General features: G+C 35.5%; 1 protein-coding gene across 1 annotated transcript in view; it reads right to left on the bottom strand.

The window, feature by feature from the left end:
- Positions 1–20,084, bottom strand: part of TDRD3 (tudor domain containing 3) — a 198,325-nt gene that overhangs the window by 87,163 nt on the left and 91,078 nt on the right. The window contains exon 4 of the mRNA XM_082859705.1: positions 2,232–2,392. Coding sequence (XP_082715831.1) covers positions 2,232–2,392 — 161 coding nt within the window. The remainder of the gene's footprint in view (positions 1–2,231; positions 2,393–20,084) is intronic.

Below are 20,084 nucleotides of genomic sequence, written 5' to 3'. Positions count from 1 at the left end.
CATGTGCCGATAAGTGCAATAGCAAATCAATGAAAGCACTGGTATCTCTGGTCTATTTTTAAGAAAGACGGTTGATAAAACAGTTATTAACAAGAAGAAATAGAATATGCCTATTTTTAAGATTTCAAAGAGCCTATATGGAGTAAGACATTATCTGGTAAAAATTATTCTCAGGACTCCAAGCTTAATCATTCTTAGTCATCCTATATAACTTAGAAAACAAATGGTCATGGACAGCCTTGCCTAACCTAACTCTTAAGTAGAGAGCTGTGTGGTGGTAAATGTAGGCAACTTACCACAATGTCTATCAAACTTCAAGATCAGCAACAACTGAATACACTTACACTAAGTGAAGTTTTTCCCAATTCCAGGTAATCAGCAGATACAGATTTTCTAACTCTATAGTCATCATTTAGGGACAAATAAAAAAACTAAGCACCAAGGGTACCAGGCTTCTATACTCTTTACCTCTAAAGAAATTATTAATGAATTACATCATTTATATAAGACCAATATGTGTTCTTTAAAACCATTTTTCGCCAATAATTTCTAACACATTAGTAAATTGGAAATGAAATGAAAATGTAAAAAACACAAATTAGCAACATAAGAAACTACAAAAGACCTTAAAAAATAGCAAGCAAATTACAAGGGCATTTAAATTGTGATTTTTAAAACTAAAAGCTAATCTGAAAGCAGATAATGAGCTAATTTTTTATGTAAAATAACTGTACCTTTCCCAAATTCTTTCTCTAACAGGTTAAGAAGGAAAACATGGTGAATTACTTGAAGTTGGACATACAATTTCATTAAGATAATTGATAAAGAGTTCTATTCACCAAATTAAATTACAGTTCTATTCCCACAAAAGAATAAATAGGTGCTAAAATTTTAATATAATTTTTATTACATCACCTTCAGGGCCATAAATAACTCTTACTCAGAGAGCATACTGTAGCTTAATAAATACTTTATTCACACTCCAAAGTTCCTTTATTCTCTCTTCATTGAAATTAAAAACAAAAACAAAAAACAGAACAAAAACAAAAATACAGTGAGAAGTGGGGCTGGAGGTAGGATAGATGAATGGAAAGAAGCACCCCAGAGAAATGCAATGTCCAGTAGAGAAAACACACTCTACACCAGTTCCTGGTTTATCCTCTCTAGTGAGTTCTTCTACCTTCCTTCTAAGATAACCAATAATCTAACTTATTTTGAAAATGGTCTCCCAAATTGTTCATATGTGAGAACACTTCTGTAAGCTGTTGTTTTTACAGCACCAAAAGTAGACATGCTACTTCAATGATGAGTGAATGAGAAAGTAGCAACATTTTTTTTTTCAACTGTAATAAATTCAACAAAAGAAAACAGCATAAGGGACCCTCCTCTCTGGGTTGATCCTGTGTTTTCATTTACCTCAGAGAAATATACAGCAGTAAAATGAGAGAATGAGCCATTATATGGCAAGTCTTTCTTCTCAGGCATCTGTGAACTCCCTTGGAGGGGATCTGATTAAATTTGTCAAAGGAGGAAAGGCTGCGTTTCCTTTTATGGAAGTTTCTCCATAAAAGTAGGACTCTTTCTACTCTTCAAAAAAAAAGACAACATAATCACAAAGTCAATATACGCCCCTTTGTATATGAAAATCAACATTTTAGACGAATAAATATATCTTCTAAGGAAGGAGCCTCCCTCACTAAAGGCAGACACTAGTTGAAGGAAGAAAAAAAGAAATCATTGAACATGGCATACAAGGCCTCAACCTACCACATCTCCTCCCACATACCACAATGCGAATCACCTATGCTCCTCCAAGTGTAACTTTTCACTCATCTGCTATCAGGGTACCATGTCTAGACTGCTAAACAGTATAATGGATACAACTAACTGTCAAGGAAGAAACTGTGACATATTTAAAGAAATTTTTGTTCTGAAAAAATTTTAATGACCTAAAATTTAGTGATAAAATTGAAAAGCTTACGTTCCATGTAAGAACACCTTAAATTTCTGTTTTTAATTATTAACTTTAAAAGTAAGGAGCAACTAACTCCATTTTAAACTATTTTTCTTTACAGATAAAGTAAAAATACAAACTCTTTAATTTATTCTGAAAAACTGTAACATGCACTTAAGAGTTCATTCCTTCTTTTCAAAGGTCTTAAAAACAAAATCCAATGTGAACAGTACCTTTAAACACTTATAACAAATGTACACCATAAAGTGCCAATTACCTTATTTTTGACATGTAACTAAATTCTACTGCTGTACAACTTATATGACCATCAGTCATCTGCAAACGCAGCATTCTTGGGGCAGCCTGAGATTCTTCATTATCCTTTGGTGCAGCAACATTGCGAATTTTTTGAATTTGCAAAACACATGGACCTTCAAGCTGTCAAAATACAAAGGAATAAATAGCACTTTTAGCCATAGCTTTGTTTTCACTTAAAATGTTTCTCTTTTCCTTACTTTATTATTTATAATGATAATTCAATTAAATAAGTTCAAAATTTAAACTGTTATATACATCAGGGTAGGTTTTTTTTTTCTTTTGTATTTAAAGATAAAACTTCAAAAAAGTCTCCTGAAGAATTTTTTAAATATAATTCTGAATTCATTTTCAGAAAATAACAGGAAAAAACTTCAGGGAAAAAGTTACATTTCTGAATTAAAGGTATATTAAAAGATGTTTTCAGTCTTATGTGCTCTAAATTGTTCACATATACCCCCCGTTCCACCCATGTACATTAACAGACATTCTAGAATTAAAGAACTTGGTAATTTTTTAAGGGACATCAACTTTACAGTAGTAGTTGAAAGGAATGTTTTCTGCTCAAAAACATCAAGTTTAAAGTACACCTTCTTCTGGTATTAAAAAAAAAAAAAACAAACATATTCCAAAATTTAAACCATATAAAATCTAAGAAGTGTGAACTATACTTGACTTATTGTCACATTTCCTTTTTAAATGAGTTTAATGCTATGTTGTTATTCATTGGCAGTAAGGAGAATAAACATCCTATCTAGCCATATTTTAATCAAAGACAAAAAGAAAATTGATGGGCTAACTAGCTATTGAATATTAAGTTAAAAGTTTTTATATAATAAAACACTTATGGTATAACTGGGGAATGAGAGCAAAATCTGCTTACGTGTCTGAAAAATAAATTTAACATAAAGTAACACTTTCTACATTATAAAATAATATATCCATTAAGTAGTATCATACTTACAAAGAAAAAAAAGCTTTTTGTTATAGCTTTTTAAGTAAAATCTTTCTGTATGCATTAGTTTAATTTATATTTTCAGCAAAGAGAAATGTGAAATAACATTTACACAATTTCTTGAGTAAGCATGTTCCCAGGTTGACAAATTTCCACTTCATATTTACCAGTATCTTTCCTGAAAAGCAGTAATTTTGTTATAAATTTAGCCCTAGAGAATATAATTAGAGAAAAGATACGAAACTTACATCTAATTTTCAAGTATGAAAAAAAATTCTAAGTTGAAATAAGTCTAAAACCTTTAACAAATGTAGATAAGCTACTAATTCAGGATAAACTTTTTCTTTTACTTTTGCTAATGCCATTAAAATAAAGACATTTAAATTAAACCAGAGGCATGTTAACGGTTCTTATAATGTTCATCATTCTCTATATTCTACTACTCCCAATATTTTTAGCCTAGACACTGACAAATATTTAGCCTTTGCTTTACTAACCACATATAACTATTTAAATTTACATTTAAATTAATTAAAACTGAGTGAAATAAAAAATTCAATTCTTCAGTCACACTGGTCACATTTTGAGTGTACAATATCTGCACAACACATATACAGACTGTCCTGCATCACTGCAAAAAGTTCTATTAGACAATCAGTGGTGATCTAGACTTATGTGTTCCACAATGATACTAGGGAGTGCACATCCGTTGAAGTGTGGGAGGAAAACAACTGTTTCTATTTAATTCTTAGTAAGAAAGAAATTAAATGTTCCTAATACTTCATAATCAGAGCAACAAAGACACTCTCATTCAGTCCATATGACATACAGGTAACAAGGCATCTTTATAGAATTTGGGGAAATCTACATCTCAAGGGTGTTGACATGGCACCTTCACTGGTTTGTTTGCTTTCAATGTATTGTGACAAACTGACATTTATTTGTGTGCAGTTAAATGGATATACAGATATTACCTAGTTTTAACTATTAATGATCACAAAATGGACAAGTGGCTTTAAAAGATTCTGCCAAAGAAACACAAATTGAAGATAATGCCAACAACGCAATCACAGAGGGGGAACAGGACCATCTTTGCTGATCTCCTACAACCGGTTGACCATGAGAACAAAAAGCTAGGAATGCTAGGGAGGAACACCTGCTCCCAGATCTTGATGTTTCCTAGCAAGCAACAAGTTTACTTATTTAACTACTCCAACTCCTGGCCTCTCCATCCCTTTTAGTGTATTAAATAGTGGTCCTGCCAAAAGATATATGTCTACCTGGAACCTGTAAACATAACCCTATTTGTGAAAAGGGACTTGGCATACCTAATTAAGATCAGTATCTAAAGATGAGATGATCCTGGATTAGGAGAAATACAATGATGAGCTTCTTTAGAAGAGAAGGGGAAATAAACACAAAGACGCTGGGTATAAAGGCCATGGGAAGAAAAAAATGGGGGCAGAAATTGGAGTTACACATCTACAAGCCAAGGAACACCAAAGACTGCCCACAGCTACTGGAAGCTATGCGAGGGGTATGAAACAGACTCTCCTTCAGAGCCTCTGAAAGGAACCAACCCTGCTGACACCTTGATTTTAGACTTCTGTCCCACAGAACTGTGAAAGAATAAATTTCTGTTGTTTTATGCCACCAAGTTTGTGGGAATTTGTAACAAAAGCCTCAGGAAACTAACACACCCATTTATGAAATGACTTATCTGATTGGGAGGAATATACTGTATATTTTGGGCTCATCCTCACCCTTCCTTTCTTGGGATCTAGGTAGGGACCCTGAGGAGGAGGTACCTACTCAGCCTCTTCACTGGATTGGCACTGCAATAAGTGAGTGTACAAATCTGTCAGGTTTGTGGTTCAATTAATGCATCCATTTGGCTCTCCCACCAAGCCATATCTTCCAAATTAATTTTTATCAGTAGTAAAGTTGATACTTTGGCCCACATCTGCCACTTCTCTCTTTCTCAATTGATTCAGAACCAAAGTAAAAAAGAAGGTACTATTTATTAGACTCTCCTTAGAAACTCCCAAATTACACACAGTCTTTTTATAATCAATTCTCAATTTGAATCAACAGGCCTTAAGACTAGTTCCACAATTCAGAAAGATTCTACAAGTAAAACTGCAGATATAACGATTTTTTTCATTATTACGTTTACAATATTCAGTTTATTATCCTCTGTAGTCAAAAAATAAATAGGGAAGTACTGGATCTAAATAAAACACAAATAGCAGAATAAAATGTTAAGATCCTAAATCCTAACTTTAACCCTAAATCTAAAATCATCTAAAAGCATCCACAAAACTGAATGAGAATTAACTTCAAAATCCTTGTTCATCTAGCATCAAGAGCAACCCCAAAGTGAAAAAAGATATAATATTTAAATGAAAATAATAAAAATCAAGGATTAATTTTGTCCAAGATTTCTTTAATGTCTGACTTTCACCTTTACATGAGCAATAAGGAGCAAGTAAAAGAAATTATTGTAAAAAATTTAAATAGGTAAGAAAAAAGATCTCTAATTCTTTTTTTTTAAACATCTTTATTGGAGTATGATTGCTTTACAATGGTGTGTTAGTTTCTGCTTTATAACAAAGTGAATCAGCTATACATATACATATGTTCCCATATCTCTTCCCTCTTGCGTCTCCCTCCCTCCCACCCTCCCTATCCCAGCCCTCTAGGTGGTCACAAACCACCGAGCTGAAGATCTCTAATTCTAATAAACAATATCAAGTATACACCAGAGATATTCTCTGGGGACAGAAAAAGTCATCCAGGCTTCATTCCTTCCTTTCCCTAGGTAGATGGACCTCTCTATCATCTGAACTCCTAACTAGTCATATCAATTGACATGGAATGTCAGATTTAAATGACTGTATTAGTTTATTAATTTATTGATCATATTAAATAACATTTTTGTTTACAATCAGACTCTCCAAAGTTTGGATGACATGGAACCACTTATCTATAGTCTGATCACACCTAGATAAACGGTTAAAACTGAGAATTTTTGAGGAATCAAGAAACTATCTAAATTTAGACATTCTATGATACTATGAAAAATCTGCCAGCCATTTCTTCTTATAACCTTATCAATTTCCTTCAGAAATAAATTTCTTACTCTATCTATACCTAACAACATAAGCATCACATTTTCCATCAACCCTAGAAATGGGGCCATATACTCAGAAGGAATCTATGAGTATGATTAAGTTCTGATAAATCTCCCATCATTATTGCAAAGTGGGTTAAAATTAAGAGAATAAAAAAGTTTCATTCTCCACAGTCCTTTTTAAGTACTTAAAATCATAATTTATTTCTTTACTCTGTTACTACTTCCAAAAGCATTTCCAGTGGCTTCAGCAGAGATTTTCTAGGGCTCATTTTTTCATCCACTCATATTTATATCAAGAGAAGTTTTTGCTGTACTATTCACATCTCTACCTGAGGATCCAAGCAACAGGGTAATGATTCAAGTAAGTTGCCTTGGAATATGAAATAGTGGTTCTGCCTACAGCTGCTTTAAATGCCTGAGGGATAAATTTTTACGACACCCTCTTTCTCATCTACTTCTTTGCTCTGTTGAAATAACTCAATATCATTTTAACAAAATTTGATATTAATAAACATGGGGGTGGGACAGGAAGAAATCAGAAAAAAAGTATCATTTTTCACACCCTGTACCATCCTAAGGATAGTATCAGACTCAAGAAAACTGGAACAAAAGAGAATTGTTTATTATAATGTTAGAAATTTCAGAACTTTCCCCATGTCACCCATGCAGGCATCTATGGTAAGCCTCAATTTGGAGGACATTTTCCTCCAGAGAAAATCTATGTTTGCTTCTGATCGAAACAACACTGCAATTGAGACCCTCAGCTTTCAGCTTATGGAAAAGTAGCAAAGTTAACCTTAGCCAGAATCTCAACTCACTGTCAGTTAGTAGCACCACACTAGCTCCATAATCCTTTCTATCAGCTTTCCTGATTCAGGTGCCCAAGATTTCCATGCAGAAAGATAAAGAAATAAAATTACAAGAACATATGATACAAGGAAATAAGCTACAAAATCTGAGAATCATAAAAATATTAATGTTTAAAAAAATTTAAGACTCTAAGGAGTTGAGAATTTGGAATTATCAAACACAGACTATAAAACAATAAGCCTAATCTAGAGAATTTATATAGAACTGTGAACCTAACAACTAGGGAAAAAATATTCCCCTTAAGCAAGCATGTGACATATAAATATATATCAAGCCATAATGTAAGCGTCTTCAAATACAGCTATCTTTCAGTCCAAATTCTCTGACCACAATCTAACTGAATTAGAAATCTGTAACAAAAAGATAATGTTCTATTATTAAAACAAAGAAGAAATCTTAATATAAACTGAAAAATATTTAGGACCGAATGATAATGAAAATACCATGTGTAAAACCTTTGGGATATAGTTAAAGCAATGGTAGAAGAAAAATTAATAGCCTCGAGATGCTTATATTAGAAAACAAAGTAAATAAATGAGTCGAACTAACAAGTTGGGAAAAGAACTACAGAATGAGTTCAAATAAGGTACAAGAAAGAAGAAAATAAAGATAAATTAATGAAATAGCAAACTAAAAATACAGTAAAGAGGGTTAACAAAGTCTAGCATTGGTTCTTTGCAAAGACTGATGAAACTGATACTGAGCTGAGCAAGACTGACCAGGAAGCAAAGAGTAATAATGCAAATAAACAATCTAAGGAGTAATAATAATAATAAAAACACAAACATACTTTCAGTAGCAATGAAAAAACAATAAGAGACCTATGCATACCAATCTAAATGTCCATCAACTAGAGAATGGAAAGGAAAAAGTAAAGTCCATACAATGGAATACTACTCAGCAATAAATAGTAACAGACTACTGATACATGCTACATCATGGATTCACCTCAAAAACATGACAGTAAGTGAAAGAAGCCAGATACAACAAAGTATATATTGTGTGATCCCATTCATGTGAAGTGTCAACAAAAGGCATATTTATAGAGAAAATGTAAAATAATACACAGATATATTATTAAGAATAATAAGTACAAGATAGCAAATTTAAGATTAGCATACAATTATTGGTTACCTTTTTATGTACCCCTAACAGAGAAAAAAACAGTATTTTTTTTAAAAAACACCATTTACAACAACAAAAATAGGAAGTTCCGAGCATAAAGTTTGCATATAGATACACAACCTACATACTTTCAATAAATTATAAAACTTCATGGACAAAACTAAATAAATGAAGAGATACATCCAAAGGTGTGTTGAAGCCAGCTCAGGCCAGTTCACAAGTGCCTGTTATGAGCACTTCTTCCCAATTCCGGCTTTGGTGATTTCATAGTATAACTTATAATCAGCCACTGCAGGAATTTTTATACTACAAATAGTGGCAACTACTACATATTAGGGCTTTATTTTTTCCTCTTCAGAGAGGCAGCTTACCAGCATTTCACTTATAATTAGTTATCATAAAGATGTCAATTGTCTTTAAGCTGATATGCAGATTCAATGCAATTTCATTCAAAACTCTGACCCATTTTAAGAAACTTGATCATTTGATTCTAAAATGTATATCGGGGAAGGAGGTCATCAGGGACAGAATAGCCTGAGGAAGAATAATGTATGTTACAACCAAAAGATTAGAAAAATTTGGTAATATCAAGTGCCACAAAAGACATGGATCAATGGGATCTCACATACACTACTGAAGGTAATACAAATTGGTACAACCACTTTGAAAAATAATTTGGCATTATCTGGTAAAGTTGAACACTGGCTTACTCTAGCATACAATAATTCAATTCCTGGTTATATTCCCTAAAGAAACTCTTACACATATGCATCAGAAAAAATATACAAGTTTGTTCCTAGACGTAGTAGTAGTGCATCTATTATTTAAAGAAAAAAAAGAAAGAAGAGAAAAAGAAACACATCTAAATATCCATCAACAGGAGAATGAATAAGTAAATTATGGTATACTTAGATAGCTTAATATTATATAAAAGTGAAAATGAATGAATATTAGGTATATACAACATGGACATATGTTACAGCCATCACACTGAATGATAAAAGCAAGCTACAGCAGACAATCTGTTAACATTTTGTAAAGCTTAAAAACTAAACAGTAGGACCTCCCTGGTGGCGTAGTGGTTAAGAATCCACCTACCAATGCAGGGGACATGGGTTCGAGCCCTAGTCCGGGAAGATCCCACATGCCACAGAGCAACTAGGCCCATGCGTCACAACTACTGAGTCTGCACTCTAGAGCCCGCGTGCCACAACTACTTAATCCCGTGTGCCTAGAGCCCGTGCTCCGCAACAAGAGCAGCCACTGCAATGAGAAGCCCACGCACCGCAAGTAAGAGTAGCCCCCGCTTGCCGCAACTACAGAAAAGCCCATTGCAGCAGCCAAGACCCAATGCAGTCAAAAATAAATAAATAAATTAATTAATTTTTTTTTTAAAAAACCCTCTCTCTTAAAAACAATATATTATACAGAAATAACTACATATATAACTAAAATATTTCTTCCAAAAGTCAGAAAAGCTAAAGTCAAAATTCACAACAATCATTTCTTGGTGTTTGGGAGAGGAAGAGGTAGGACAGAATGGCATTGTAATGTTCTAGTTCTTACATCAGGCTGAGGCTTCAGAGGTGCTCACTTCATTTTTAAGCTTCAAAAGAGATACGTTTGTATATGTCCAATATTACATTAAAATTGCTCAAATAATTTACATAACATTTTGAAATTAAGACATTGGGTAGTTTACAGAAGTGTCAAGAGTATTAGAGAACTAAGTCTGTAGCCTTCACAGCAAGAATAACAGTGAAAATCAAACCACAGACTGGTTTAATGACAGTAGTATGTTGATGAAACAGTTTGGGATAGGAAGGGTAGAGAAGAAGCCCTAATTTGTAGCATTTTCCAATTTCCATGGCTGATTTCAACTACTCACCTCTAAACAGGGAAGAGATGCTGACATTCGGCCTTCATCAGTTGGAACAAGCTAGATCCAGCACACTCAAGCATCTAGCTCTACACCTTGTACTATCAATTTCACTAGCCCTGGATACCGATCCCAGCACTGTTGGCAGCTATTAACCTAGAAACTCAATCCTGCTGTAGCTTCTGCCACTACCAGAGAGGATTCACCACAGTTCCTGCTTTTTTGTGTGACTAACCCGTGTCCTATGCAGCTATACCTGAACTAGTACAGCTGAGGTACATGTGCACGGCATAGGTGCAAAGGAGGCTGGGGAAAAAGTATCCGGCATTTTCTTTTCCACCACCAAGACTTTGAAAATGGGAAATTCCCCCAAACAAAGGAAGAGAATTCAGGTTCTAGGAAGTATAAATGTTAACTTACTTATCTTCCATGTATTATTATCAGGCAAGATTTTGTCAAGGTCTATTTTCTGTAGTTTGTATAATAAAATACCTTTTTTGGGGTAGTTTTATTTTCTAAATATAAATAATACGTGTGTGTGTGTATGCATGTGTATACATATATAATCTTTATACACACACCAGATACACTCTCCCACTGTAAGATGTTAAATATTCCCCCAAATGGAGATTTACCTATTATTCCCTTATTGAGAATTACAAGTCTAAAAACTAACAGTCTAGCAAGAAAAGCAACCTCTCCACCTCATCTCACTAAGCTTAACAAGCTGAGATGGCTACCCCTCCCTTGTATGTACTTCTGACATAGCATTTGTTCCACTATACTGACATTGTTGGTTTCTTGATCTTATTAGGGTATATGCTTCAAGAAGGCAGGGGCTGTCCTGTTGATCTCTGCAGCCCCTGCACTTAGCACATATATACATTCAAAAATTGCTTGATAAAAAAGTTACCTTGTGTTTTTACTATAATTTATTTAGCACTTACTAGATACACCAGAAAATGTGGCAGGATTTTTACATGTTATTTTTTTAATAAATTTATTTACTTATTTATTTTATTTTTGGCTGTATTTGTTGCTACGCATGGGCTTTCTCTAGTTGCGGAGAGCGGGGGCTACTCTTCGTTGTGGTGCATGGGCTTCTCACTGCAGTGGCTTCTCGTTGCAGAGCATGGGCTCTAGGCGCACGGTTTCAGTAGTTGTGGCTCACAGACTCTAGAGCGCAGGCTCAGCAGTTGTGGTGCAGATTTAGTTGCTCCACAGCATGTGGGATCTTCCCGGACCAGGGCTCGAACCTATGTCCCCTGCATTGACAGGCGGATTCTCAACCACTGCGTCACCAGGGAAGTTCTACATAAGTTATTTAATTTACCTCCAGAACTAAAAAGTATATTAGGATCATTTGTGTGTCTTAAATGAGAAAATTGAGAGCAGAGGATAAATTATTTTGACAGAGGTTACCCAGCCAGTAAGAGGTAGAATTAGAATTCAAACTCAGATATGCCACATACCAAAGTCTGTCTTCTTTGTTTCATACATTCTAAAACTATGATAAAATTTGTTACATACTAAAAACATGTAGGTATAAAGGGCAGTGGGAATAACTCTTAAAAATTAATTCTGTTCAAAAGAGGTCAAGAAAATTAGAAGAGAAGTGGCATTCAAGTTGGAATTTGAAGACTAAATAGCAGTTTTCCTGACAGCTGAGGGAAGAACATTCCATTCACATGGCAATTATTAAGGCCCTAAAGTAAAACAGAGATTGGTAATGATTTCTATTTTTCAATGCTGTTCTGAAGATTACACAGATTATTTAACATGGGACCTGGCACAAAGTAGGTTCTCAATAAAGAGAAAGAGGAAGTGTTTACTGAAAACCAGGGTTCTCCTAGGTAAGTTAGGGGCTTGTACCAATAAAGGTCAAGAAGAAAGCAGGTTAAAAGCAAAAGGAGGGCTTCCCTGGTGGCGCAGTGGCTGAGAGTCCGCCTGCCGATGCAGGGGACACGGGTTCGTGCCCCAGTCCAGGAGGATCCCACATGCCGCAGAGTGGCTGGGCCCATGAGCCATGGCCACTGAGCCTGCGTGTCTGGAGCCTGTGCTCTGCAACGGGAGAGGCCACAACAGTGAGAGGCCCGCATATGGCAAAAAAAAAAAAGCAAAAGGAACATTGAAAGAAATAGCTTTGGGAAGGTAATCCCTAATCCTGATTTCAAATTTTTCAATTGATATTCATATACGTCAAGAGAGTTTAAATGGATAAATAAATAAATAATAATAAAAGAAAAACTTCCTGAATCATAAATATGGTGGTATACCTACTAGAGGATCTAAAAGTTTCTACCCCTTAGAACTTTTAAAAACAGGGTATTATAAATGTCTAGTAATAGACAAAAAGACAACAAAATATTGAATAGGTTTTCCCAAACTTGAGATCGCCTGAAAAAACATCACTTTGTACATCAAAGTAACAGCACAGCAGATAATTTGCTTTTATTCAATCAGGGCAATTACAGCCAATCAATTACAAGAAAAACATTGTGGACTCCAGTCAAACGTAACACTTCTTTCAATGTGTCATTTGCCTATTTCCATCCTTCACTGCTATAGCTTTTCGTTTTCTGGGAGAATTAGAAAAAAAAAAAAGTGAACAGTTTTTCAATTATTATTAGAGTATCTAATATATATTCTATAGATTGTTTTGTGCAGTTGCTTTCAAACTACACAGAAGTCCTACTAATAATTACCAATAAGTGCTTGTAAATAAACCACAGTAATATCAGAATTTTAGTAATCCATTTTTCTAAAATTAAAAGTACATGTTTAATTTTAATAACTCACTAAAAGAAACACTGGTAAATTGTATTATTTATTAACATAAATAAAACATGACACAATTTATTTAACTTAAAACATTTTTCAATTATTTTTTTTCTGAAAACATTCAAGTTCTATATTGTCTGAGGGTGAGAGGGCATTCAGTTTGAATTTTAAGGCAGTGAAGCCATCTTGTGGTTGATGTTGGTGTTGCTGAGGCTTTGAGAAGGTCACTTCTATCCGGAAAGATTAGGCCTTTAATCGCAGTTTCACATTTAAAAATGCATATACAGGGCTTCCCTGGTGGCGCAGTGGTTGAGAGTCCGCCTGCCGATGCAGGGGACGCGGGTTCGTGCCCCGGTCTGGGAGGATCCCACATGCCGCGGAGCGGCTGGGCTCGTGAGCCGTGGCCACTGAGCCTGCGCCCCGCAACGGGAGAGGCCACAACAGTGAGAGGCTCACGTACCGAAAAAAAAAAAAAAACCATGCATATACAACCTGTCAGTCCTAAAACTTAGATGAAAAAATAAACACAGATCTGGAAAGCCTTTCCTGTTAGGGCTTCACAGTAATGCATTAAAGTCCTCACACAGCTGGACTGGTAATAAAGCATTTTTACATTAACCTATATTTTATAATTAACTTCTACACCTTGGTTCAAAGGCTAAAGCTATGAAAATAACTACAACAAAATATTAAACTTGGAGAAGAATATGAAAAATATTAAACAGTTTTATAGGAAGCATAGTTTTACTTCCATTTTGTCATGACTTCTTTCCATGATTTTTACCTTACAAGCTAAATATTCCAGAACCTTGTAATATCTAGATGTACAAAGCCTGCCCTGAAAAACTCAGAAGTTGCAGCATATAGCTTCCTCGGCACATATTGCTCCACTCTAAAAACCTTCATGGCCTAAAAGTCAAACATAAACTGCTTATGGGAAAATCTAGCTTAGGCTTAGAACCCTGGAGAAAAGTGTCATCTTCCCACTCTAACTACTTTTTAAATTTGTCTGAAACCTTTGCATCAAGGTTACAAGCAACCTTAAGGAGAAAATATGGGAACTGCAAAATAATATTAAGAAGAGAATGGTAGAGGGGTGGGATAGGGAGGGTGGGAGGGAGGGAGGGAGATGCAAGAGGGAAGAGATATGGGAACATACGTATATGTATAACTGATTCACTTTATTATAAAGCAGAAACTAACACACCATTGTAAAGCAATTATACTGCAATAAAGATGTTAAAAAAAAAAGAGGATGGGAGGAAAGAGAAAAGAATGTGAACAGAACTTACAGTAATTACTAACAAAGTTACTTGCATTTTTTTGGCCATCCTACTTCCTCACAAAATAATCAGTGATAACTAATAGAATTATTAAGACTTCAGTTTCAAACTTCAGATGACAATGCCCTTCTGAAGGTCCCAGTTTGTCTTAGGACAAAACAGATGTAAATACAATGTTCCAGGATTAACTGTCTTCTCCTAACTACAGACCTACCATCTCTCCTACCGGATCATAGCTCTCTCTACACTTCCTTTCCAAATGCTGAAAATGCTGTTATCTAAGTCTTATTAGTTATGATAATAACAATACGCAGCATGTAAGCATTTACTTTTGGCCTCTCAGGAGAAGAAGTTTGAAGACTCCTCTCTACATTCCTTTAATCTACTTCTAAAGAGGATTACTGCTCTGTCTTGCAGAATCTCTAGTACATTGGATGGAGCCTGGGGCCTAATGAATAAGCTTCCAAGGGGGAGGGAAGACACAGGACTACGGCTCTTTTAAAGGACCCACACAAAACTAATGGAAGTAGCTCCTAAAAAGACAGCCTCCTCTCTTCTCTTGCTTATTAAGGATTTGCTTCTTAAACGCTGGGGCAAATGCTCTCCAATTCTTTTTTCTTTGGCTTTCTCTCTTAGGAGTGGTAATATCACAGGCAAGCATGGAACTTAGTAGAAATAAAGCAGAAATTTGACCTACTTTGATCCTATTATACTAAGATCAACCTAGCTCAAGTGATAAAGTTCTGCATTAGGGGCTGAGGCTAAAACACAGTCAATAATGAAGTATCCATTTGCCTTACTTCATTTACTGCATTCCCTTGGAGATCTCTAAGTAACAAGATAACATACTGAGGTAATAAACATGCACTCTTAGATCTCCAGGACAAAAATACCATCCTAAATGTCTCATAATGCTCAATCTTGCCATATACATTGCGCTACATTTAAGATGTCACATAGATTATGTCACTTAATTCTTCAATGTCATAAGGGACATAATATTTGAATGATAAGAAAATTAAAATCTGGCAAGATTAAATAACTACAGAAGTCACAAAAACATAATAAGCAGAAGAATGAGGATTTAAATCTAGTCCAATAATTCTAAAATCTGTATCTGTCCAATATGTTACCAGCCCCTACTGTTTTCTGCTCCCTCTCCACATCATATCTGAAGCACAGCAAAACCATGCCTCTGCTTCCTGGGACAGCTAGTCTATCTCACACTTTAAATTTCCTGTCTAAATTAGTTTTTGCAAAATTAGTTTCTAGTATGATCTATTTGGAAAATCACTAGGTAATACAGTTCTTTCTTTCATTTGCTATTTTATTTACTATTAAAAGAAAATTAGAAAATAATATTATTTTATACCAAAATCTGACATGCTCAAGGAACAGGAAGATTACTTATTCAAATACTCTGCTTATCTTATGCACAGATTAAAATAAAATTTATTTAAAATTTATTTTAAATAAGAACTATTATATAATTTTAGTGTCTAGACCCATGTCTTAATGACTCTGTCACCATTAACATGATGAAGTGCTGGGTAATAAAGCTTTCCAATAAAGGCACAAATAAAGCAACTTTTACTGTATTAGTCTTATTTTACAGACAGACACACAAGTAATTCATGTCAAAAATACATTCCTTAAACATTTACTTTTGCCTGAAAGTAGTTATATTTTTATATAATGTATGCAGTTTTAACCAAAGGCAAATAAAATGAGTAATTCCCGTGCGTTGGCTTCTAAACATTCTATTAAAATTAATTTTCAGAATATTTTCACGAATAATGTGAAGAGAATTATACTTGGCGTCTGAAGGAAAAATATAAATGGGAAGAGCAGAAAGGCAGTTAATCCCACTCTACTTCTGTTGCGTGTGAACAGAGCTTATTTTCTATCTTTTCATTTTATGTATAAACTAAATCTACATCAGCATTAAAAATATTTCAAAGGATAAAATTTGGCAAAGAAAATTCTAGATTCAAATATTCTAAGTTATATATTTTTTTTTGTTAGCTACATTCAAAGGAAATTCTGAAGAGACCACTTATAAAACTTTGTGAGAAGCTGGCAGAGTAGAAGGGCGTGCGCTCACTCGCCCTTGCGAAAACACCAGAATCACAGCTAACTGCTGCAAAATCGACAGGAAGACACTGGAACTCACCAAAAAAGATACACCACATCCAAAGACAAAGGAGAAGCCGAAACAAGACAGTAGGAGAGGCGCAATCACAATGAAATCAAGTCCCATAACCACTGGATGGGTGACTCACAAACTGGAGAACAATTATACCACAGAAGTCCACCCATTGGAGTGAAGGTTCTGAGCCCCACATCAGTCTTCCCAACCTGGGGGTCTGGCGACAGGAGAAGACATTCCCAGAGAACCAGATTTTGAAGGCTAGTGGAATTTTATTACAGGACTTCGACAGGACGGGGGGAAAAAGAGACTGCACTCTTGGAGGGCAGACACAAAGTAGTGTGTGCATCATGACCCAGGGGGAAGAAGTGAACCCATAGGAGAATGAACCAGACCTACCTGCTACTGTTGGAGGGTGTCCTGCAGAGGTGGGGGGTGGCTGTGGCTAACCACGGGGAAAAGGACACTGGCAGCAGAAGTTCTGGAAGGTACTCCTTGGCATGAGCCCTCCTGGATCTGCCATTAGCCCCACCAAAGAGCCTGTCCCTTCCAGCACTGGGTCGCCTCAGGCCAAACAAACAACAGGGAGGGAACTCAGCCCCACCCATCAGCAGACAAGTGGTTTAAAGTTTTACTGAGCTCTGCCCACCAGAGCAACACCCAGCTCTACGCACCACCAGTCCCTCCATTAGGAAGCTTGCACAAGACTCTTAGATAGCATCATCCACCAAAGGGTAGACAGCAAAAGCAAAAAGAACTACAATCCTGCAGCCTGTGCAACGAAAACCACGTTTATAGAAAGATAGAGAACATGAAAAGGCAGAGGACTATGTACCAGATGAAGGAACAAGATAAAATCCAAGAAAAACACCTGAATGAAGTGGAGATACGCAACCTTCCAGAAAAAGAATTCAGAATAATGATAGTGAAGATGATCCAGGACATCGGAAAAAGAATGGAGTCAAAGATCGAGTAGATGCAAGAAATGTTTAACAAATACCTAGAAGAATTAAAGAACATACAAACAAAGATGAACAATACAATAACTGAAATGAAAAATACACTAGAAGGAATCAATAGTAGAATAACTGAGGCAGAAGAATGGAGAAGTGACCTGGAAGACAGAATGGTGGAATTCACTGCTGTGGAACAGAATAAAGAAAAAAGAATGAAAAGAAATGTAGACAGCCTAAGAGATGTCTGGGACAACATTAAATGCATCAACATACACATTAAGGGGGGTCTCAAAGGAGAAGAGAGACAGAAAGGACCCGAGAAAATATTTGAAGATATTATAGTCAAAAACTTCCCTAACATGGGAAAGGAAACAGCCCCCAAGTCCAGGAAGCGCAGAGTCCCAGGCAGGATAAACCCAAGGAGAAACATGCCGAGATACATAATAATCAAATTGACAAAAATTAAAGACAAAAAAAAATTATTGAAAGCAGCAAGGGAAAAACAACAAATAACATACAAGAGAACTCCCATAAGGTTAACAGCTGATTTCTCGGTAGAAACTCTACAAGCCAGAAAGGAGTGGCACAATATATTTAAAGTGATTAAAGGGAAGAACCTACAACCAAGATTACTCTACCTGAAAAGGATCTCATCAGATTCTATCGAGAAATCAAAAGCTTTACAGACAAGCAAAAGCTAAGAGAATTCAGCACCACCAAACCAAGTCTACAACAAATGCTAAAGGAACTTCTCTAAGTGGGAAACACAAGAGAAGAAAAGGACCTACAAAAACAAAACCAAAACAATTAAGAAAATGGGAACAGGAACATACATATCAATAATAACCTTAAGTGTGAATGGATTAAATGCTCCAACCAAAAGAAACAGGCTTTTGAATGGATACAAACATAAGACGTGTATATATACTGTCTACAAGAGACACACTTCAGACCTAGGAACACATACAGGATGAAAGTGAAGGGATGGAAAAAGATATCCCAAGCAAATGGAAATCAAAAGAAAGCTGGAGTAGCAATACTCATATCAGATAAAATAGACTTTAAAATAAAGACTGTTACAAGAGACAAGGAAGGACACTACATAATGATCAACAGATCAATCCAAGAAGAAGATATAACAATTATAAATATATATGCACCCAACATAGAAACACCTCAATATATAAGGCAAATGCTAACAGCTATAAAAGAGGAAATCGACAGTAACACAATAATAGTGGGGGACTTCAACACCGCACTTACACCAATGGACAGATCACCCAGACGAAAAATTAATAAGGAAACATAAGCTTTAAATGATACAATAGACCAGATATTTAATTGATATTTATAGGATATTCCATCCAAAAACAGCAGATTACACTTTCTTCCCAAGTGCACACAGAACATTCTCCAGGATAGATGACATTTTGGGTCACAAATCAAGCGTCGGTAAATTTAAGAAAACTGAAATCATATCAAGCAACTTTTCAGACCACAACGCTATGAGATCAGAAATAAATTACAGGGGAAAAAACATAAAAAACACAAACAATGGAAGCTAAACAATACGTTACTAAATTACCAAGAGATCACTGAAGACATCAACGAGGAAATCAAAATATACCTAGAGACAAATGACCAGGAAAACACGATGATCCAAAACCTACGGGATGAAGCAAAAGCTGTTCTAAGAGGGAAATTTATAGCAAGAAACAAGAAAAATCTCAAATGAACAATCTAACTTTACACCTAAAGGAACTGGAGAAAGAAGAACAAACAAAACCCAAGCTTAGTAGAAGGAGAGATTTCATAAATCAGAGCAGAAATAAATGAAATAGAAACAAAGACAACAATAGCAAGGATCAATAAAACTAAAAGCTGGTTCTTTGAGAAGATAAACAAAATTGAGAAACCTTTAGCCAGACTCATCAAGAAAAAAAGGAAGAGGACTCAAATCAATAAAACTAGAAATGAAAAAGGAGAAATTACAATGGACACCGCAGAAATACAAAGCACCATAAGAGACTACTACAAGCAACTATATGCCAATAAAATGGACAACCTGGAAGAAATGGACAAAAATTTAGAAAGGTATAACCTTCAAACACTGAAGCAGGAAGAAATAGAATATATGAACAGACCAATCACAAGTAATGAAATTAACACTGTGATTAAAAATCTTCCAACACGGATTCCCTGGTGGCGCAGTGGTTGAGAGTCTGCCTGCTGATGCAGGGGACACGGGTTCGTGCCCTGGTCTGGGAAGATCCCACATGTCGTGAAGCAGCTGGGCCCATGAGCCATGGCCGCTGAGCCTGCGTGTTCTGAGCCTGTGCTCCACAACGGGAGAGGCCACAACAGTGCGAGGCCCACGTAGCGCAAAAAAAAAAAAAAGAATCTTCCAACAAACAAAAGTCCAGGACCAGATGGCTTCACAGGTGAATTCTATCAAACATTTAGAGAAGAGCTAACACCTATCCTTCTCAAACTTTTCCAAACATTGCAGAGAAAGGAACATTCCCAAATTCATTCTATGAGGCTACCATCACCCTGATACCAAAACCAAAGATACTATAAAAAAAGAAAATTACAGACCAATATCCCTGATGAATATAGATGCAAAAATCCTCAACAAAATACTAGCAAACAGAATCCAACAACACATTAAAAGGATCATA

Source organism: Leucopleurus acutus (genome assembly GCF_964270905.1).
Source record: "Leucopleurus acutus genome assembly, chromosome: 18".
NCBI lineage: Eukaryota > Metazoa > Chordata > Mammalia > Artiodactyla > Delphinidae > Leucopleurus > Leucopleurus acutus.
The sequence above is the reverse complement of the archived record's forward strand: the minus strand, read 5'-3'. Positions and strand labels throughout refer to the sequence as shown.